The 19859-nt window shown below is 47.9% G+C and overlaps 1 protein-coding gene across 11 annotated transcripts in view; it reads left to right on the forward strand.

Moving 5' to 3' along the window:
* The window catches only part of DAGLA (diacylglycerol lipase alpha), a 78410-nt gene that overhangs the window by 19725 nt on the left and 38826 nt on the right, over positions 1-19859 (forward strand). For 2 of the 11 annotated variants that reach the window (XM_074586501.1, XM_074586506.1), the window contains exons 2-5: positions 14209-14347; positions 14891-15102; positions 17490-17591; positions 18168-18306. In XM_074586501.1, the coding sequence (XP_074442602.1) occupies positions 14253-14347; positions 14891-15102; positions 17490-17591; positions 18168-18306 (548 nt within the window). In that variant the 5' untranslated portion in view covers positions 14209-14252. Of the gene's footprint in view, positions 1-47; positions 4642-8627; positions 8752-10009; positions 10176-14208; positions 14348-14890; positions 15103-17489; positions 17592-18167; positions 18307-19859 lie in introns of those variants that run through there. The other 9 variants (XM_074586512.1, XM_074586502.1, XM_074586503.1 and 6 more) reach the window with 9 other exon arrangements.

The raw sequence follows: 19859 nt of genomic DNA on the forward strand, positions 1-19859 counted from the left end.
AACAGCTGGCAGCAGCTGGCAAGGAGGAGCTCTGCTTCTCTCGAGATTCTCCAGGGCATCTTAGCAACAAAAAACATGGAGAAATAGATGGAGGGCTGCAAAGCAGCGGAATCAGGGGAAGCCACAGAAAATGTGGAGACTGAAAAAGAAAAGGGAGTAAGAGAATGACAGTCTAATGGGGGAGTGGGCTGCCAGAGGAGAGAAAAGATGTATAAAATCCAAAGGACTGGGTGAGGAGACAAGGGAGGCTTTCAGAAATTGGTGTGCATAGGGGTGTGTGTGAGAACAGGACTGCTCTGAGTGCAGGGAGGTGCTGTCACCGGCAGGTCTGCGAGGATGTGTGAGGGAGGAGAAGCTCGCTGGTGTGTGCGTAACCGTGGAAGGAGGCTGCTTGTAAAGCACTGTGTGTGTCCAGAGCAGTGCAGATCCCAGAAGGGTCTCTGGGAGGTGACTGGGATTTGGGTTCCGGCAGCATGGAGCCCTGGAGGGTGTTATTTATAGCAGCAACCACTGAGGCAGGAAAAGTTTGCTCAAGCTGTCATTTGTGTGAGCCGGAGAGCTGGAGTCTGGCTCTCCCTCCCTCCTGCTCTTGCTTTCTTCAGATTTTCACTGTAATTAGCAAGCTTTACATGAGCCGGGTCAGAGCTGGCAGCTTTCTTTAGAAGATTCTGTTCTCCCTGCAGGAATAAGGAAAGATTTTTTTTTTTCTTTTCTTCTGGGACTACTTAGCCTGATCGTTTGTTTTATTTCAAGGGCTGTTCTCATGCACTGAGGTGGAAGCCACGAGATGGGAGGGGCAGAACCACATTTCTTCTGAAGTTGCAGAAACCAGCATCTGAAAATCCAGAGTTAGGCTTTAAATGTTCACTTTGAGCTTAGAAGCGATAGGAAAAAAAAATCTTTTTAAGATTCTAATCTGTACTAATTGGGGCTGGTCTAGGATGAGAAAAGCATGTTAGTCAATACAAAGCTGTTCTGCTGTCATTTACCTTGAAAGCCTGTTTCCTTTGGGTGCTCAAAAGGAAGCTTTTCAGATTTTAAAGTGATGGATTGAGAACCACAGAGGGTCAGCGTACAGATACAGATGGTTAATATCTGTGTTTCTGTGACAGACGGTGGCAATGCTCTGTTGTCACATGCTATAAGGCCTCTTACAGTGTATATATGGAAGTGTTATTATCCAAGGCAAGGAAAATTCCAAGCTGAAATTCACCATTCTCTGCTACAGGATTTTAGCAAATACGATGTGGTGTTTGTGCTGTGTGGGGCGTATATTAAAGGTAATCACTGCGGCGCTGACACTTGCGTTGGTGAAAATGCCTACCTGTGCAACACACATATCCTTCAGCAGGTAGAGCTCGTTACTTTGGTGTTTGATCTTTACTTCATTAATGCCCCAGGGTAAACATTCAAGTGAAACTGGATCTGCTCCATCACAGGGGCACGTGGCCGGGATTTGTGCCGAGAGAAGCCCTCCTCTGGAAAGCAGCAGTCCTCTGGATGGTAGGAGATCGTTAGACTTCACAAGGTCTCACTGGGGAAAAAAAAAAATGGATTCAGGATGTTGTGTTGTGTGGTTTGTTTTTTTTTTTTTGAGGTTACTTCTGTGAAGTCAGATTTATACTGAGGAAGGGGAACGATCTTAATACAGAAGTAGGTTTCTAAACGGGATGCCGTAAATACTGCTTTAGGGTCTGTTTTATTAAATGTGTTTGCAAGAATAACTGATACCCTTGCTTGAGGTGTATTCTGATGTTAGATTAGTTTTCAGGGAAGGCTCTAAGAAATCCAGAGTTGTGGGCAAGAAAAAGGAGAGATTCTGCTTCATAAGGTGCAAGGCTGATGCTCTCGGGAGGAATAAGCTATTGGAAAAGGGGAACCTGGGAAGATTTGGGGAGTAAAGGGAGAAGGCAGATGTGTGCATTTGTGATGAAATACAGACATGGGAAATATTCCCTGAAATACATTTTCAGGGCAATCACAGCAGTTGAGAATACTCCCTTTTTGAAACACTGCTGCAGAATGAGGTGGACCCCATGAATAGTGTGTTAATGTCTATCTACTGGGAGTTTTATTTGAACATTGGAAAAAAACATGGATCGGGGATTGTGGGGGACTGACAGGAGAGGTGGGCTTCTAGGAGTTCGTGGTTTTGGAGTGACCTGTTTAAAAGATTGTTGTGAAATGGGTTAACTGCATTCATGGAGCTGTTTGGGGGAGTAGAGATGTAATGGGAGAACATTTAGCGCAAAGGGTAATTCGTTGCAAGTTATAAGAAGCAATCCTTAGTGGTGAATGACACGGAAAAGCAGTGAGAGCTTAATTGTTTGAGTCATTTACGATAACCTAGAGAGCGCTCTTAAATTCAGATCTCGTCCTGGGTGATTTGAGGACATGACAGAACACGCGTGGCCTTTGGGGTGTATGACCTCCATGACCCAATCTTTTCAGTCTGATTTCTAAGAATGTAAGATACAGGCATGTTCTTGCCCAAAGTAAAGAATACGAAGCAAAAGCGGCAGTCTGAACCCAAGCGGAGGCACAAGCCGTCCGACGAGATCAGCAGATGTATTTTAGTGCACATGTAAAATGCGGAGACCAGAGGAACAACGTAGAGGCCAGAAGCTTGATTAGAAATAGAGCTGTCAGCCCAGGGTCCCATGATCAGGGCCATGATGGGGGGAAATCGCTGAAATAAACGGGCAGCACCAGTAAAATGAGTGGATTGTATCCAAGTAAGGTCTGGATTCTCAGAAGCCAATTTCCAACATAGTTGAGCCTGGCAGTTTCCTACCGTTAACATCCACATTTAATGATTACAAATTGTATTAAAAAAAGGTGCGTTAGGGTGTAGTCTACCAAACAGTTTGCCACATCGCAATGATTCGCAGCATTTTTGATTTGCAACGGGGCATACACCTGCCTAACCGCTCAACAATGGGATGTGAGAAAAGGAAAAAAAAAAAAACAAAAAAACCAAAACCCCAGGATAAGTTGTAGTGGGTTGTGAAGCAGAAAAAGAAGCGCAGTCTGTGAACCCTGGTGTTGAGGGGGTTGCAATGCAGAGTGAGGAGCCAGAGGCCCTGAAATTCTGCCTGTGTCCCTATTAGTCTTGATTATATCCCCTCCAGTGCTAGCGTGGAGGGAGAAGGAGGCAATTTTTAATTCCTTAGCATCCTTTCCTTCCAGAGCCACCTTCCCTTCCTGTATCAAGCGGTCTGTGAGCAGAGACAGCGTTTCCTCCTTCTGTCCTGGCAGTTGCATGTGGAGGAAACACTTCCGCGGTGATTCCGTTTGCTCGGGAGCCTGGTGCTGCCTCTCCGCTGCTCGAACGGGTGTGCAGCTGCTCGCCGGCACGTTTTTTGGGGAGAAGAGCCGGGAAGGACTGCCAAGGAGTGGTGGTGTTGACCGCACAGTTTTTTCCCCGAGTTTGGCACCGATCTTCTGTTCTCCCACTTCTTTCACTCTTCTCGTATTGGCAGCGGTGGTCCCGTTTAGCTCCCGTAGAATGACTGGTGGCTTTCCCTGGATGTGACTCATCCTCTAGGGAATTCCTGAAGCAATGAGTCAAGTTATTGGGAAAACTGTTTGCCCACTAGTGTAAACTAGGAAGCCGGGGAGCCTGCCTGCCGTATCGTAGAGAGACAGTTATTTTTTAGCGTGGCAGGGATTGTCCTCTCTCTTCCTAAAGGCAGGTCACTTCAAGATTAGCTGTAGCAGGGATACGTTGCTGAATATATTTATTTTCACCTTGAAAGATGCTCCTCCTGATTTTTTTTTTTATTTATTCTCCTGTTTTTTTTAAGGTGGCTGATCTGGTAAGCATTCCAGGGTGGAGTAAAACTGACAGATTTTGAATTTACCAGTATTGTAGTGGAAAAAAAATAGCTTCCCTAAAGAAATGAGGCTGTCAGATTGGCACCAGTCAGCTACATCTGAAATACTCCTTTCGTAAGTACCATTTACCACTTCATTCTGCCCTGGCTGACTTAACCCAGCCATTGTTATTTTTCCTATAGACAAATTAATGGTTGTGTGGTTTACAACCGTGAATTAACAGATTTTGAATACAGCCATGGGACGTTACAACAAAAACAAAGAACTTCGATCCCTAATAATTGTGTCCAGGGCAAATTAGAGTGTTGTACCACATATGTGAGTGTGGGTTGGCCAGGGTTGTTTGCCGGCGGATGCTACTCAGATTTGGGGTGCTCAGAATTTTTGAGAGGTGCTCGTATCTACGGAGTTAGGTCAGCTCATCCGAACGATATTTTTCCACGTCCTTCCCCTGCACCATTCAAGCCCAGCTTTTCTTGTCACTGATTGCTGACTATTAAACATTAGCAGATTTTATTACCCTGTAGAACAGCAAGTTCTATTTAAAATACAAAATTAGTTTCACTTTTTAATACGTTTTTTTTTTTTTTTTCCCCCTAGCAACTTGGACATTTTTTTTTGCTCGAGCTTGGAATTGTCAGAAAGCTCAGATTGTGGGCTTCGCTAGCACAAAATGTAGGTGGTTGCAGATATGTCGGCATTGATACAACGATTGGGTGTTGTTTTTAACTAAATTAGTGTCAGCAGACTTGGATTGCGCTCCTTCTCCACTCCTAGGTTTTCAATAAAGTGGCTCATTTTAAGGTAAGCTTATCTGTCAACTTCCCTTGTTTCTTGACCAGTTATTCATCAAGACTTTTAATTTTCTGTAGTCTGACAAACATGAAGCTTGGAGTTTAAATTGTGCTCCTACTGAGGTCAAGGAGAAATGTCCTAGTAGTCTTGGAGCTGTAGGGTGAGGCTCCCTTCGTTTCTCTCAGAACATTATTCTTCCTTTAATTTGGGCGGCTGAAATGGCTCATGGTGATCGCTGTCTTTATGTACTCAAATGAAAGTGCTTTTCAGAGGACTGCTTATCCCTACACACTTCTTCCTTTTTTTTGTCTGTGGACAAATCCTGGCCCATGGAGTATCCCAGCTGGAAAAAGAAAAAAAAAAAGGGGGGGGGGAAGTGAACGAATGCTGTGAATAGTGTTTTGGTATCATTTAACTTTACTTAAGACCTTTCCATCCTCTTGCACTAAAACCAGTGATATTTGCAAGATAATACTTTTTTTTTTTTTTCCAAAGACAACACCAGTGTAGACAAATACGTACCAAGCAGATACGTTGGTTGCTCTGGTGTCTCTATAAGAAAAAAATAATAATTCAGAAAATATATTTCAGCTCAAATTGTATCTCAACTTTGCAAAGAATAGCTTCATTCCTGAAGGCAGCAGTGGTATGTATGCCTACCAGCCCTCCAAAAGCAAATGTGCCACTGTCCCAGGCTAAAAGTGACATTTTTGCCGGGTTTCCCCTTGCATGTTGTGTGTTTGTGTGACTCCACTGAATGGAGGAAAACAGCTGTTGCCAACTTGCGGTGTATTTGTTGTTGTTTTCCTTAAACAATCACTTTCTTTCATGTTGTTGTTAGGGGAAAAGTACTAAACCTTGTAGTTGCAGAAAAAGTGCTTGAAAACTTGAACCCTTTGTGTGCAGAGCCCAAAAATCTGACTTAAATATTTGAATGCTAGCATCTCTTTTTAAAAATACTTGTGAATTTTGATGTCTTAGGTAATGGCTTAGGCTACCTGGGGTTATCTATACCATTGCTCAAGGGCAGTGTTGGACCCTTTGCGGTTGCGTTGTTCTATAGGAAAATAATGAGTCTGGAGTGAATAGCAAAGGTGATACTGAATCTTCTGCACTAGTAGTAAGGTTTTGAGAGCTGATTTTTTTTTTTTTTTTTCCTCGTGAGAGAAGAGGAACCATTTCAGAAAAACTCTGATAAGTGGCTTTTGAAATTCCAGGGTATAAATTGTAAGGCTGCGAGGTTCAAGAAGGTAACAGGTAGGAGATGTTGTCTGTGTTTGAAGATAGTGTGGGACTGGTGAGAGCTATTTCTACCCAAGGCAAGAGCTGTTTGGAGAAAGGGACAAAGAAGATGGATTTAAGCAAGGAGCACGTGTGCTTCGAAAACATCTCGATGTGTTTATGCTGCCTGAGGCAAAGGGGCTTTGAAGGAACATTAGGGAGGAATAAGCTGAGATGGAGATGGGCCAGCACTGGGCCAACTGGCCAGTCTGTTCTTGTTACTACCAGTGTATTCCTGTGACCATCACCATTGCACTTCCAAGGGTGTATTTATATAAGCCAGCATTTACGATTTAAGCTGGTGGGATGTGCAGGTAAGCTCTTGTCCCCTGGGTTTTGAAGGTCAGTTTATTCTCCGAGATGTATTTTGGGTATTTGTGTCAGTGGGCAGTATTGTAGTTCCAGATCTCACCTAATCATATTAGTTGTGTAATGATGACATTGGAGGGAGATGATTGTGGTGCGGTGGCCTCGTCCTGGGGGAGCTGCCTCTGAAATGTGCCAAGCCACAAGAGACTTTTTGAACCTTTCCTTTCTCAAACCTGATGGCTTAGTCCCATGGCTCTGGCACTGACTCATTTTATTGCCTTCTCCTTGGAAAATGGGAGACTGTAAAGGAGAATCTTAAAAGTAGATGCGAAATTGATACTCCAAACTTAGACACCATTGATTTTTGCCAGCATTCCCTGACTGTGCGCAGTGGCCTGGGGCTTGGTTGTAAATATGGCTCTTAGGCGTTACATTAACGCATACAACAGTCTTTAAAGTACAGATCTGTTGCCTTAATTGTAGTCAGTCATGCTAGAACTATCCTCACAACCTTCTGGCAGCTGCTGTAGCATCTCCCCCCAGGGAAGAAGCTTTCCCTGCAATTCCTGCAGGCATCGCTCGCAATAGAGATCTTCCGTCACTTGTGAAATAGAGATCTTTCGCCACTCGTCTTCCTTTGGTGCTGTGCGGTTTATCCCCACATTATATTACGAGCCTCTGTTCCACATCGAGTAGGTGTTCCTCCCTCTGCTAAGATGCTCTGAGATATTCCCACCCTGGAAGGGCGCTTTTTTGAAAGTTTGGATTTTTTTTTTCATCTGTCCTACTGCTTGTTTCTGCTGTTTCTTGCTAATGGTTGTTATGGGTGAATTGTACAGCGGATACAGACAGCACCAGACCTTGCCATCCAGTTCGCGCTGCATACTGGGTCCTGCAAGAGATGCTGGAGGAGAGATGGGTTTGTGTGTGTGCAGACATTGGCAAGCAAATGCCTCCTGGCCAGCTTCAGGACACTTCGTATGGATCTAACCACATCCCCCCCCGCCCCTTCTCCCTGCAAGGGAAGAACAATTCCCAGATTGTGAGGAACCAAGCTCAGAAACAGAAAGAACTCCAGTGAAAACCCTTAAAAATAGCTGGACAAGGGCTGATGAAGTTGGAGCCAAATTCTAATTGATGATTTCCGTCAAGTACAGTAAGCGCTTATAGAAAGGCATGCTTAATGGGAACAGGAGGTTTCTGTGAGCTGCAGGGGCGATGACCCAACCTGGGGTAGAAAGCCCATGTCCCATGTGGGACACGCTCCTGAGGAAAGGAAGGATGTGGGGTTCAGGTAGGAGGGGTGACTTGGCAGGGCTGGAACCCTACCATCTGTTAGTAAAGCGCTATTTCAGGGCAAGGGTTTGTATTTTATGAAGCGGCAGACGTTTAAGGGTCAGAAGCTCTATGGTTAAGCATGCTGAATGTAATTTTTGGTCACCCAGATTTGTCAAACGTGGTTATTTTAAAATGCAGTTGCTTTTTTAGTTCACTTCGGTGTAAAAACTTTGGCATCTGCCAGAAGCACAGAGATCTTGAATAGCTCTAATAAATAATTTCAGAAAGAGGAAATGCAGGTATAGTGGCAAGGGACGGAACGTGGTTCTGTTGCTGGAAGGAGACAAGGAAGGTTGTGCAGTGCTGTGGAGGAGGACTTGCGGTTGCCATCCTGTGTGGTAGGAGGCAGAAGGCAGTTGTAGAGGACCTAAGTGGATGGAGTTGAATCTGGTGGTGTTCTGGACACTGCCCTGGGCTAGTCTGGTGACGCATGGGGCTTACTGTGGAGGTGCCCCTAGTCTCCTCTTGGGGCTTCTGCTGCGCCCATGCTGCGCACTCAAGACAATCTTGGTCACCCTTAAGACAACCCAGATCTCTGGGTACCCGGGCACGGCCACCTGGTTGTGCTGTCGGGGAAGGGAAGCTGATGCTCCCAGAAACGTCTCTGCTGCGGCAGCGCAGGCAAGCCGAGGAGCAGCAAATTCCCCCCGAGGAAATGCTGCTCTTTGAGCTGCCATGACACAAAGCTTGGTGCCTTTCAGTTTTCCAGATGGATTTTCCTAAGCGGCTCTAGCAGATGATCCGTGAGAGCTGGCAGTCCTGGGCTACGACTTCTCAGCGGGACAGCAGGTTGGGGCTGGGACGTTCCCTGGGAACATGGTGGCATTTCATCCAGTACTGCAGGCGCGTGCCACTGGGAGGATGAGCGTGCCAGTACACGTCGCTGGATTTCTGCAGAGCAGCAAAGGGCTTTGTCCTGTAGTGACTCCTGCAACCATCCACAGAGCTAAGACCTAGGAATCCCCTTTCTTCTTGGCTTCCCGTAGCCCTAAGCAGTGAAGATGAAGGTCTGATTGCTGGGCTTTGAACAGCTGAATTCCTTTTGAAGGAGTTTTCGTGCAGAATTTGGGGACATCAGCTGGAAGAGGGTGCAGACAGATGGGAAACACAGATTAAATGGGATTGCTTTGTTGTACCTGGATTGTGTGAAGTTGGAAGCAGGTCACTGTCTCAGGCTGAGGGAAAAGATAGGTGAGAAACGGATTGGGCCAGGGGTGTTTCTCCTCCTGGTGCCTCTGCAGACACCGCCAGTGGGCTGTTAAAGTCAGAAGAAACTATTTCTGATTTCATCGTGGTGTTGGCCTCCCATCTTTTGCTTGACAGCAATAGCAGGTGACGGCCTGAACTGCAGGGGGCTGAGTGGGGACCGGGAGGAGGTTTTTGGGTGACGGAGGTGGGGATGCTGAGTGAGTCTGTGGACATCCCTTGTGGATCCAGGGGTGAGGGTTTGCCAGGGGTGAGTGTGTGGGGTTTTGGGGGTGCAAATGTGCCTTGGGTGTCTGTGTGATGCTGTGAGCTTAGAGCAAATCCTGCTTGTGGATTTGGGTGGTGGGGAGTAGCTGATTCTCTCCTGGGGTGTTGGCGTGGTGTGGGTGGTCTCTTGCGGTGCAAGATCTACTCAGCCCTTTTGCTTCAGCTATGGCTGTGTTCAGCTTGTATTTACTTGTATACCTTCTTCGGAGGCTAATGTCAGACGTGATGGGATGTTGGATTAGACTAAATCTCCTAGGTTTAGCTGGAATGTTGTCTCGCTGTAGCATTTTTCTCCCTTGCTCTTTTCTCTAAGCCTTCCCCTACAGACAGCTAATTCTCCCCTTCCCCCACATCCTGTCATACCCCAGAGCATGTCACAAGGAATTAACGGCTGAAAAGGCCTGGGAGAGACTGCTCCTCTGGAACAGTCTCTCCTTTCTGTGACCGGGGTGGCCCCTTCTCTGTGCCCCTTTTGTGTCTAGTCCAATTCCCACCCCCTGGCCATTCAATCCATGCCAGAGGGAGACACCAACGGCCCTGAGCCTTTCCCAGCCTTGCTCTGGAAGCGCTGCCTGATGCTATCGGCTGCAACCGAGGAGCTTCCCGCACACAACTGGGGCTCCGGACCCATCCGGAAGCCCTGTTGTAGCGTTCCTGGTCCTGCTGGCTTCTCAGCAGCAAGAGGGAGGAGGTTTGTGATGCTGAGCTTGCTGCTGGAGGGCTTTTCCTTCTCTCCCGTCGCTGTGCATCTCTGACAGCATCGCCCGCTCTCGCTCCCGGTCCTCCTTCCCACAATTCACATACAATCTCCTCAGAATAGGGATGATGTCACTTCCTTCCAGAGGGTGTTGGGGGTGTGGAAGGGGGGAGTCACGACCCCTGGCTCGGTGGTTTTCAGCAGCCACGATGAATAAATGAGGTTGCTGTCTTGGAGGGAGGGAGTTGCTCTGAAGATGATGCTCGGCTCTGTCGGCAGGCAGTCACCACGCCGTCCTTCCCTTTGCCGAGTGGGATTTTCAATGGCTGCAAGAAGAGTTTGCTGTTCCCTCCTTCCCTTGTGATGTCTGTCTCCGTGGATATACACTTTTCCTGAAATACCCTTACGAGAGAGAAGGATGTGCAGCGGCTGGACCACATGCCATGTAAGATTTCTGCTTCCGTAGATCCCTCTGTGATCGGAGGGTCAAGGGCTCTGGACTCCTTGCACACAAAGCTTGTGCCTGCATGTGCTTCCCCCGGAATTTCAGTGTTGGGAGCTTGGGGATGCTCGTACTGGGGTTCAGCTTGCAAGGTCCTGGGAATTTTTCACTCTTAGCAGCGATTTTAGGGACAGTGCAAGGGGTTCTTGCTATTGCAAAACTAGGGTCAGTGGTCTCCAGGCTATTTGCGCCCTGACCTTCCGCTTTCCTCCCAATTCCTTCACTAGATCCGATCTTCATCATCTTAAAATGTAACTCCTGGGATGAAGCCAGAGAGTCCTCACACTGAGAGCTTTAGTTTTTTGGGGTTTTTTTGTGGGTTTTTTTTGTTGTTTTTTTTTTTTTTTTGTGGGCTTTACAGCCTCGGGCCTTCTGTCATCTCCCTTCTTTCCAAACCGGTGGCAAGGCCCCAGACCTCATGGTTTTGATTTTCTGTAGACAGTCTTTGAAAATTAATTGGGACTCTTTCTGCAGTGCCTGGTAAGCATACAGCTAGGAGTGACAGTCCCACAGTGAGTATTCTCCAGTGTGACAGTGAGTGACAGGCTGCTCTGCTCCGTCCCCATCTGTTGCTGTAGATAAGGAATTCACATTAGATGTTGCTCTTGCTGGTACCCTGCCTGTTAAACTGGGAGAAGGGTGGTGAAGGCAGGCAGAGCTTGTGTCTGGAGAGGTGGAAGAGTTGTGGAAAGCACATTGGTGGGATGCAGCCAAGGGATGATGGGAACTGAGGTTCTGAGCTTGGCTGGAAGGTGCTGCGGTGGCCAGAGGCAGAGTGAACGAGCATGTTGGAAAGGGTGTCTGCATATTTACCTGGAGTCCTGTGTCCAGCTTTGGAGTCCTCAGCGCAGGAAGGACACGGAGCTGTTGGAGCGGGGCCAGAGGAGGCCCCGGAGATGCTGGGAGGGCTGGAGCCCCTCTGCTGGGAGGACAGGCTGAGAGAGCTGGGGGGGTTCAGCCTGGAGAAGAGAAGGCTCCGGGGAGACCTTCCAGCCCCTTCCAGTCCCTCAAGGGGCTCCAGGAAAGCTGGGGAGGGACTCTGGATCAGGGAGGGGAGCCGTGGGACGAGGGGGAAGGGTTTTCCACTGCAAGAGGGGAGATTTGGATGAGATCAGAGGGAGAAATTCTTTGCTGTGAGGGTGGTGAGCCCCTGGGCCAGGTTGCCCAGAGAAGCTGTGGCTGCCCCATCCCTGGAGGGGTTCAAGGCCAGGTTGGACGGGGCTTGGAGCAACCTGGGCTGGTGGGAGGTGTCCCTGCCCAGGGCAGGGGGTGGCACTGGGTGGGCTTTAATGTCCCTTCCAACCCAAACCATTCTGTGATTCTATATACTGAGCAAGATTAGCAATATTCAAGATATAAGCCCTTCGTACGGCCGGTGCATAACAGGCAGGCGGGTTATTCCCAGCAAGGCTAGAAGTCGCCAGATGGCCAGAGGAGTGAGCAGTTTGAAGGTAGAGCTGCAATGTACTGAGTGCTCTGATTATTATGTGCTAAGGAAGTGTGAATCCAAATGGTGTTGTAATTTCACATTTGCTTTGTTTGTGGAATAGAGCGTTTCTTTCACCCAAGTGAGTAACGTACTGGAAGTGTGTCAGCCTGTTAACTATGGAATCTCCCGGAAAGTGTGAAAGATTTGTGTAGGTTTTCAATACTTGGTGACTGAAACGGGTAGGAATGTCTAGTCCACTGGCCGTGGGCGTCGGTACAGGAGGGGAGACTCCTCTGAGATGGTCTGCGCAGGAGGTAAGTGACGGGGTAACCACACCTGACTGGTGAATAGGTTTTAATGTGACAGGGCAGTTTCTGTTACTGCTGTGATACAGTCTGTGCTCTGTCACAAAACCAACACTTGTCTTACTTGGAAGGTTCAAATTAGTTTAAATATGATCATGTCACTCCTCCCTTTTTTTTTATTTTTTTACCCAGAGGACTAAATTTGAGACATCGTATACAAGTTTTGTTTTTTGCTTGGTGCATTGAGGTATGATGGCTGATATTCCCTCTGAAATGCTGTTGGGAATCCTAAGTTCATCGTAACTAACAAGTGTGGACACTTTGAGTTCTGCCTCCATGAGCCTAACAGCAAATTGCCAGATCGGTAACAAAGAACAGTTATTACTTTGGAGATGCAGCTTTGGAGCGACATGGTCACTGCAGGTCATGGATGGAGCGCTCTGGCAGCGGTGCGTGAACATGAAGATTGGGAGGTCAGTGGGATTAGGATAGAAGTGCTGTGACTTGGAACTGCGATGCATCAGTCGGGAGAACTTGGCGCTCTTGAGATGGTGGCTTGGGGTGGAGAGGCACAGGCCATCATGTGGTGTACCCTTGGTCTGTGGTAGCACAGGTAAGAAGCGTGACAGGATTTAGGGCGTAGAAGAGGCACAAGAATGACTGCTGCAGTCAGGAGATCGCTGGTGACTGTGGGCAGACCGCTTAGACATGATCTCAGAAACCAAATGTTGACAAAACCAAACAAAAGTCATTGTTTGGCAAGCAGATCAAGGGAGGTCATCCTCCCCCTCTGCTCTGCCCTGGGGAGGCCGCATCTGGAGTTCCGTGTCCAGTTCTGGGCTTCCTGGTTCAAGAAGGACAAGGAACTGCTGGAGAGGGGCCAGCAAAGGGCTACCAAGATGCTGAGGGGACGGGAACACCTCTCTGATGAAGAAAGGCTGAGGGATTTGGGTCTCTTCAGTCTGGAAAAAAGACGGCTGAGGGGGGACCTTATCAAGGCTTGTAAATACTGAAAGGGGGGGTGTCAGGAGAATGGGGCCAGGCTCTTCTCAGTGGTGCCCAGGGACAGGACAAGGGGTGACGGGCACAAACTTGACCATGGGAAGTTCCATCTCAAGACAAGGAGGAACTTCTTTGCTGTGAGGGTGGCAGAGCCCTGGCACAGGCTGCCCAGAGAGGTGGGGGAGTCTCCGTCTCTGGAGACATTCAAACCCGCCTGGACGCGTTCCTGTGCCACCTGCAGTGGGTGACCCTGCTCTGGCAGGGGGCTGGAGGGGATGATCTCCAGAGGGCCCTGCCAACCCCTGCCAGTCTGGGATTCTGTGATTCTGTTGTGGGTTGTGGTTGAAGTGCATTGTGCAAGAAATGCAGAAGGGAGATGGGGTGTGCTGCAGGGAGGGACGGAGCCGCCCTGATGCGGCGGACATGGACTGGAGCAGGCTGGAGTACGTACAGCAGAACTGAAATGGTGTGGGAGAGCTGTGTTGGGAGGAGGTGTCTGGATAGCCCTGTGGAGTCTTGTGACTTCTACCACTGCTGTTTCTTTTTTTAAAAGGGTTTGTGAGGCTTTAAAAATAGGAATACAAACAAAATGTAGGGAAGAACAGCCAGCCCCTCAATCTTCGACCTTTTAATTGTTAGTGCCTGTCAGCGTGAACACAAAGGAGATGTGGAGCTGGCAGGGTGCTTCTCTGCAACTGATGGTCAAGACATTTCCTAGGAGCTTGCTCCCTCGGCTCTAAGTGCTTGTTGTTGGGAACCAGTCAATGGCTTCCCCAGATGCTGCCACTAACTTCTAATGGGTTTTTTGGCTTGCCGAGGGAACTGTTGGATGAGAAAAGAGGCAAGGCGGCAGATCTGCCTGTGGAAGAACATTGGTAATGGGCCTTCTTTAGAGTTGAAGCCGGTATAACCTGTCCAGAACATCCCACAGTGACTGGTTACCAACGTGCATCCCTAACAGGATTCCAAGTAATCTTGTGAAGTGGAGCTGGGTGAGCGGTGATTATGTTCAGTGAGTTACACACCTGCTTCACCTGATACATCCCACTCTTTAAACTGTACGTTCCTCTCCTGTGCTCTCCTTCTCGAGCATGCCATGCCCCCTGGTGCTGGAAGGAAGAAGCTCTGCCATCTTTGGTGTTAAATAGGATAGCTCTCAGGTGCAGTCCTTGTGCTACTGTGGGGTTTTGGCGGCTCTCCTGAGGGGTTTGAAGCATCTTTTGGTTCTGTTCTTTTCCAGGAGGTGAGTGTCGTGCCTGCTGAACTTCCTCAGACCCGCTAGCCATGCCAGGGATTGTCGTGTTCCGCCGTCGCTGGTCTGTAGGCAGCGATGACCTGGTTTTGCCAGCCGTCTTCCTCTTCCTCCTGCATACCACCTGGTAAGTGAGAATGGCAGAATGATGGTTTCAGTTCTCCCATGAATTCTTTTGGCTATTCCTGTTTCTTGCAGCTGTAATTCTTCCTGCGCTTATACATGCGGCTGGAAGGCTTGTTTGGGGCATTTGTGACAGACACCAACATATTTCCAGCTTCTGGTTCTTTGGATAAGTTCTGTTCTAAGTTCTAGCTCCGGTTCCAAAGAGGGAGCCTGACCAGAGCTCCCCCCATCCTCCAGTGCTACCCAAGGTTGTCCACTGGAGTTTGGGGCTGTGCTTCTGTACAGGGGCTCAGGAAAAACAATTGGAGTGGCAGATCCTGTGGGATAATGTGACTTGACACAGGTCATCAAATTGTTCTGACCGGGGTAGCAGGGCCTCTGGATGGCTTGTGGGGAGGAGATTTCCAGGCCAAATTGATATTAATTATAAGTAGCTGTGGGACACTGAGCATCCTCAGTAGCTTTGTGAGGAGAGCAGGTGTGGGATATTACATGCAGCTTTCTTTGGCTTACTGCTGGTAACAAGCTGGTTTGTGACTGGCAGGTTTGTGATCCTCTCTGTGGTGCTCTTTGGGCTGGTGTACAACCCCAACGAGACCTGCTCGCTTAACCTGGTGGACCACGGCAGAGGCTACCTGGGCATCCTGCTCAGTTGTATGATCGCAGAGGTGGCAATCATCTGGCTCAGCATGCGAGGCAGTATCCTGTACACAGAGCCCCGGGACTCGATGCAGTATGTGCTCTATGTCAGACTGGGTAAGAGGCAGCGGCCTGAGGCCTCCTAATGACTCAGCCTCCACACTGCCATCTGCTATTGCAGAAGACTTCTCTCCCCACACCCTGACAAACACACAGCTTCTGAAAGACATCCAGATGGCCACTTGTATGTGATATGCATCTGAATACATCACATATACTGCGCCCTGTCATTGCTGTAAGACTCTCATGCAATGCCCCAAATATCTTTCTAGCAAACCTTTAACTTGTCATCCTCATTGCGATGCAGGTACATCCTTTTCCTCTAACCAAATATGCTCCCCTTCTGTCTCGCCACACAGATCTGCCACAGCGAGATGCATCTACACCTCTCCCCCACCTTTTTTCCACACGTTTTCCTATGATACAGGCATATGTCTGCGTAAATCATGGTGGTTCTGACCGCGAGGCATGTGCATGTCCTTGCCTCTCATACAGACACTTAAATCTACACCCGCCTACCTCGAGACATGTACTTGACCTCTTGACTCACACGTGATGCATCTCTCCATCCAGCAACCTGCACTTTGATACTCCACCTCCAGGCACCAGGAGATAAATAGGTTTACCACCTGCTCACTGGTTGCATCCTCTCTCTGGGTGCATATTTGTCTTCCTAAAAACATTTCCTGTTCCACTCACCCACCAAGAAGTAGATCAGAAAAGAGACTGTTCCTTGTTATCTCATTCCAGGCTTCTCTTTTAGCTTGTCTTCCCTCCTCTGTTCTGTTGTCTTCCAGGTACAGAAACTTGATGAGATTTTTCTGTGCCGAGTGAAGATTTTAAGAGAGAAACCTTTTGGAGATGCAGAGTCAAACCCATTCCAAACCAAGCATCTCATGGTTTTGCACCCCAGTTTTTCCTGCATTGTTTTCCTGCAGAATTTGCTAAAATTACGGGTAACCTTGCCTGTCTGGGAGACATTGCCACCTTTGAGTGCGAAGTGCAAATCATTAACGTGAATAGCAAACAAATCGTTCTCTCCGGTTTCCCAGACACACTGCAGTCTCCCTAGGGAAGCACGTAGAGCCTGACAGTTTGAGGAGTGTGTGTTAAAACCAGACTAAATGGGGCAAGGGAGGTAGAGAGAAGCCACAGAGCCATTTTCCTGCCCAAGAAACATCCACTTTTCTTCCCTGTCTGCCTTAAACTGCACACTTGTTCAGGATCTGTAGTTACACTCTGTCTTGAGTCTTGTATATGATTGTTTCGAGAGGCTTTTTACTCTTAAATGGCTTCATCGGTTCTGATGATAGAAATAGGAGTGTGACCATTGTGTGGGCAAGGTCCATGTGACTGTCCCATTTTAAGCCTGTGCTGTTTAGTGCATATGAATCTAGGGAAGGAATTCCAATGTGAACCCAGGAAAACCTTATCTGTGCTCCTGCAGCAGGTAATTTCAGAGGGGAGACAAGCCAAGGTAGGCAAAGCCTAGCTCAGTTTAAGATGCTAAGTCGGGCTGGTTCTTCTCGGTTAAGAAGGTAAGTCCAGCCTTGGTTCCTTGCCCACTGCTGTTGAAAATTATTATTTGCTACGTGGCTCTTTGAACTTGTTTTTCCAGGCTAGTGAGAGTCTTTAGTAAGTCACTTGTGGAAAGATACTGTGCCAACATGTAGATAAGGAGGGTGGATGGTTAGTCGGTTGGGCTGGAACATGGGTTCAGTCTCAGCTCCACCAAAGCCTTGCTGGGCGTTACTAAGCTATTTACCCTCCTCTACTTTGTGGTTGTAACGTGTAGAGGGAAGCGTGAGGATGGATGCTTCAGAGCAGTGTTTCCCGTCTTTTTTTTTTTTTTTTTTTTCTATTTCAGGGAGCCCCTCTCAACCCCCAGTTTCTTTTTCATTACCATGGTAACGTGCAAAGCTGAGGAGCCAGTAAATGACTCCTTAAGGACCGTGTCCTGGGAACTATTACTGGAAGGACTGGAAAGGGCAGAGGTGCTGGGAACATTTGCGAAGTGTAGTAAGCAAGATTAATCCCAGATACATGCTATTTATTTCCTACCTTTGAATCAGGCCAGCTGTTTGAGGTGGTTAGGACCTAGGTGGTGTTACCCGGTGATTCTCCTTAGCTGAAGGAGTCTTTAGTGGGCAGAGGGTACAGCTATCGCTTCACACCTCTGATACAGCCAAAGGCACTGACAGGTCTGTGCGCGTGTGGCCCTTGCCTCATTAGGGAGTAGTTAGTGTTAAGGACACATTACATTTTTGGCTCATTTTCATGACTATCACCTTCGGAAGCGTTGAGGCCCAGCCCTACAGTCATTTATTCTGTGCAACTGTCCTGCTAAAGAACTTGTCATTGGGTTTCCTCTCCAGACGATGGAGAGGCAGTTATTAATCCTTAGGGAGGTGCTGCTACTATCCATTGTCTTCCTTCTGTTTCAGCTATCTTGGTGATTGAGTTTGTCTATGCTATTGTGGGCATCGTTTGGCTAACGCAGTACTACACTTCCTGCAATGATATCACAGCAAAGAGCGTCACTTTGGGTACGTATTTGGAATGTGGCTTGTGTGCGTTCCTGTCTATGGGCAGACATCCTCTTGCCTCGGAAGAGCTCATTCATTCATGCGTGTGAGGATTGACTGTTGGAAGTGGATTGGAGCTGTAAATGTGGGGCTTGTTTTCCTGAGCCGTTATTGCTCAGAACAGTTGTTCATTTGTTTGCACTGTCTGCGCTGAGGCAAGAATTCCTGTTCCCATGGAAGGGTCGGGCTGGGGAGTCTCTGAGTCCTGGTTCCTCTTCAGTTCAAAACGGCTTTACTGTTTTCCTGGAACTCCTTTTCAATCTCAGCCAGTCTCCTGGGGGATGTGATGTTAATGTTGCAGTCCCCCTAGGTACTCGGGGACTATTTAACGGCCTTCTGCACGGGCAGTCTCCTAAACCAGCTGGAAAACCTAGCCTTTCCGGAGGATTTCCTTTTGCTGCAGCTGGCAGCAAGAGTATTTGGGGGGTAACTTTATCTGCCCAGCAGCAATAGAGGTGGGTCTGATGCGTGTGATGAAAAGCAGGCAGCGATGCTGCCAAGACTTACGGGCAGAGCCCCTGACTTCTTTCTTTGCAGGAATGGTGGTGTGCAACTGGGTTGTCATCCTGAGCGTCTGCATCACTGTCCTGTGCGTCTTCGACCCGACAGGTCGGACCTTTGTCAAACTGCGTGCCACAAAGCGGAGACAGCGCAACCTGAGGACGTACAACCTGCGGTAAAGCCCTTTCTGGAAGGATGCTTTGTGTTTTTTTTTTTTTTTTTTTGGTTCTTGACATTCTCCTTGCCTTGCTTCGGGGAGCGATCAGCTTCAGGAGGTGCATCCCTTTGCTTGGTGAGGGTGATTTTTTGGAAGAATGCAGCTCAGACTGTCAGGTGCTGTGTGTGGGCATCTGTATCCAAAAGAGGCGAAGCAATGCGGTATCTGGCTGGATCGTGCGTTAGTCACTGGATTTATGAATCCTTACGAGCCCCTTGAGCCAGCGCTGACCACGACAGCTTGTTTGTCCATCCCGTAGCAGTATTTTACCTGGTAACAGCGAGCCGGTGCTTAAATTTTGCTTAGGTTGAGGCAGCACCGCCTTCCAAAACCCCTTTCCTCCATTATTTTTGTCTTCAATATACGACCTTTTGGCCTGAGGTTTCTTGTCCTCATGGTCTTGGCCAAGAAGCAATTTCTTTTGTGTTGGCAGTCAGATGTTTTAATTAAGAATTGATTGCGTCTTTGAGCTACTCAGATGGGGATATGAAAGCTTTTTTTCACCAAGCAAGGCATTTTTCAGAAGTTTTTTTTCCCAGTAGCAGGACAACACAAACAGGCTTTGTATTTTTTATGCAGCCTTGACATATGTAACGGTCAGCGAGGAATGTGGCTTTGTAGGACTTGAGGGCATTAGGCTTTGAATGCTAAAAAATGAGGCTTTTTAAAAATACTTTGCGAATTTTGCCGTTCTCCTTGGGAATGTATATTCAAGGGGTGTTTTGAATACGTGTTCTTCCAATGTCTGGAAAAAGGATCCTTCAGGTTGTCTTTTCGAGGGGAAAAAACAGACTTTTCTAAGGACCCCGCGGCAAGTTTTGTTTGATGGAGCATTTTTTAATTGCAGAATGTAAGACATTTTTCCTAACCTTTCCGGTATACTAACACTAGTCTCGAATATTTGGAGTTAGTGCCTCGTTAACCGAAGGTGTGTGATTACTCCATTGTGATCAGGACATTCCCGGGGAGATCGGGATGAGGATACTGTGGATCTAGTACCCCACGCTACATCAGAGCTCTTGGGCCACAGATTGCAAGTTTTTTTGCCAGAGAACTTAAAAGTATATCACAACGAACCCCGAAATGATCTCCCCTGCCAGAAGTTTTGAGATCCCAGACAACGGAGTGAAGGTATTTGTCCCTTGGGCCACGGCCAGGTTTTTCCCTCCAGGCCCGTAACATTTTCGGAGAGCTCGTGCCTGCTGTTCGCACACTTCCACCCTAGAAAGGGGAGCGTTAACAGATGTTAACAAGCAAAATGCTGTGGGCTATAATGTGAAAGGGAAACGTAAAATGTTACTATGTGTTCGCTACCAAAGCGATTGTTTTCAAAGAAGGTATTTTGAAATTCTCCGCTCGCTTAAAGCAACCCTTTCCAAAGAATATATCATAAAATTCTCTGCCTGTTTCTGGATTGTGAATCCTGTAAGGTGCCGAGGGCCAGCCATTCCTATCGAAATCCCTTGGTCTGCAGCGATACGTGCATTCTGATGTATAGCAGTAATTTCGCC

Source organism: Larus michahellis, chromosome 4, assembly GCF_964199755.1.
Source record: "Larus michahellis chromosome 4, bLarMic1.1, whole genome shotgun sequence".
Classification (NCBI taxonomy): Eukaryota; Metazoa; Chordata; class Aves; order Charadriiformes; family Laridae; genus Larus; species Larus michahellis.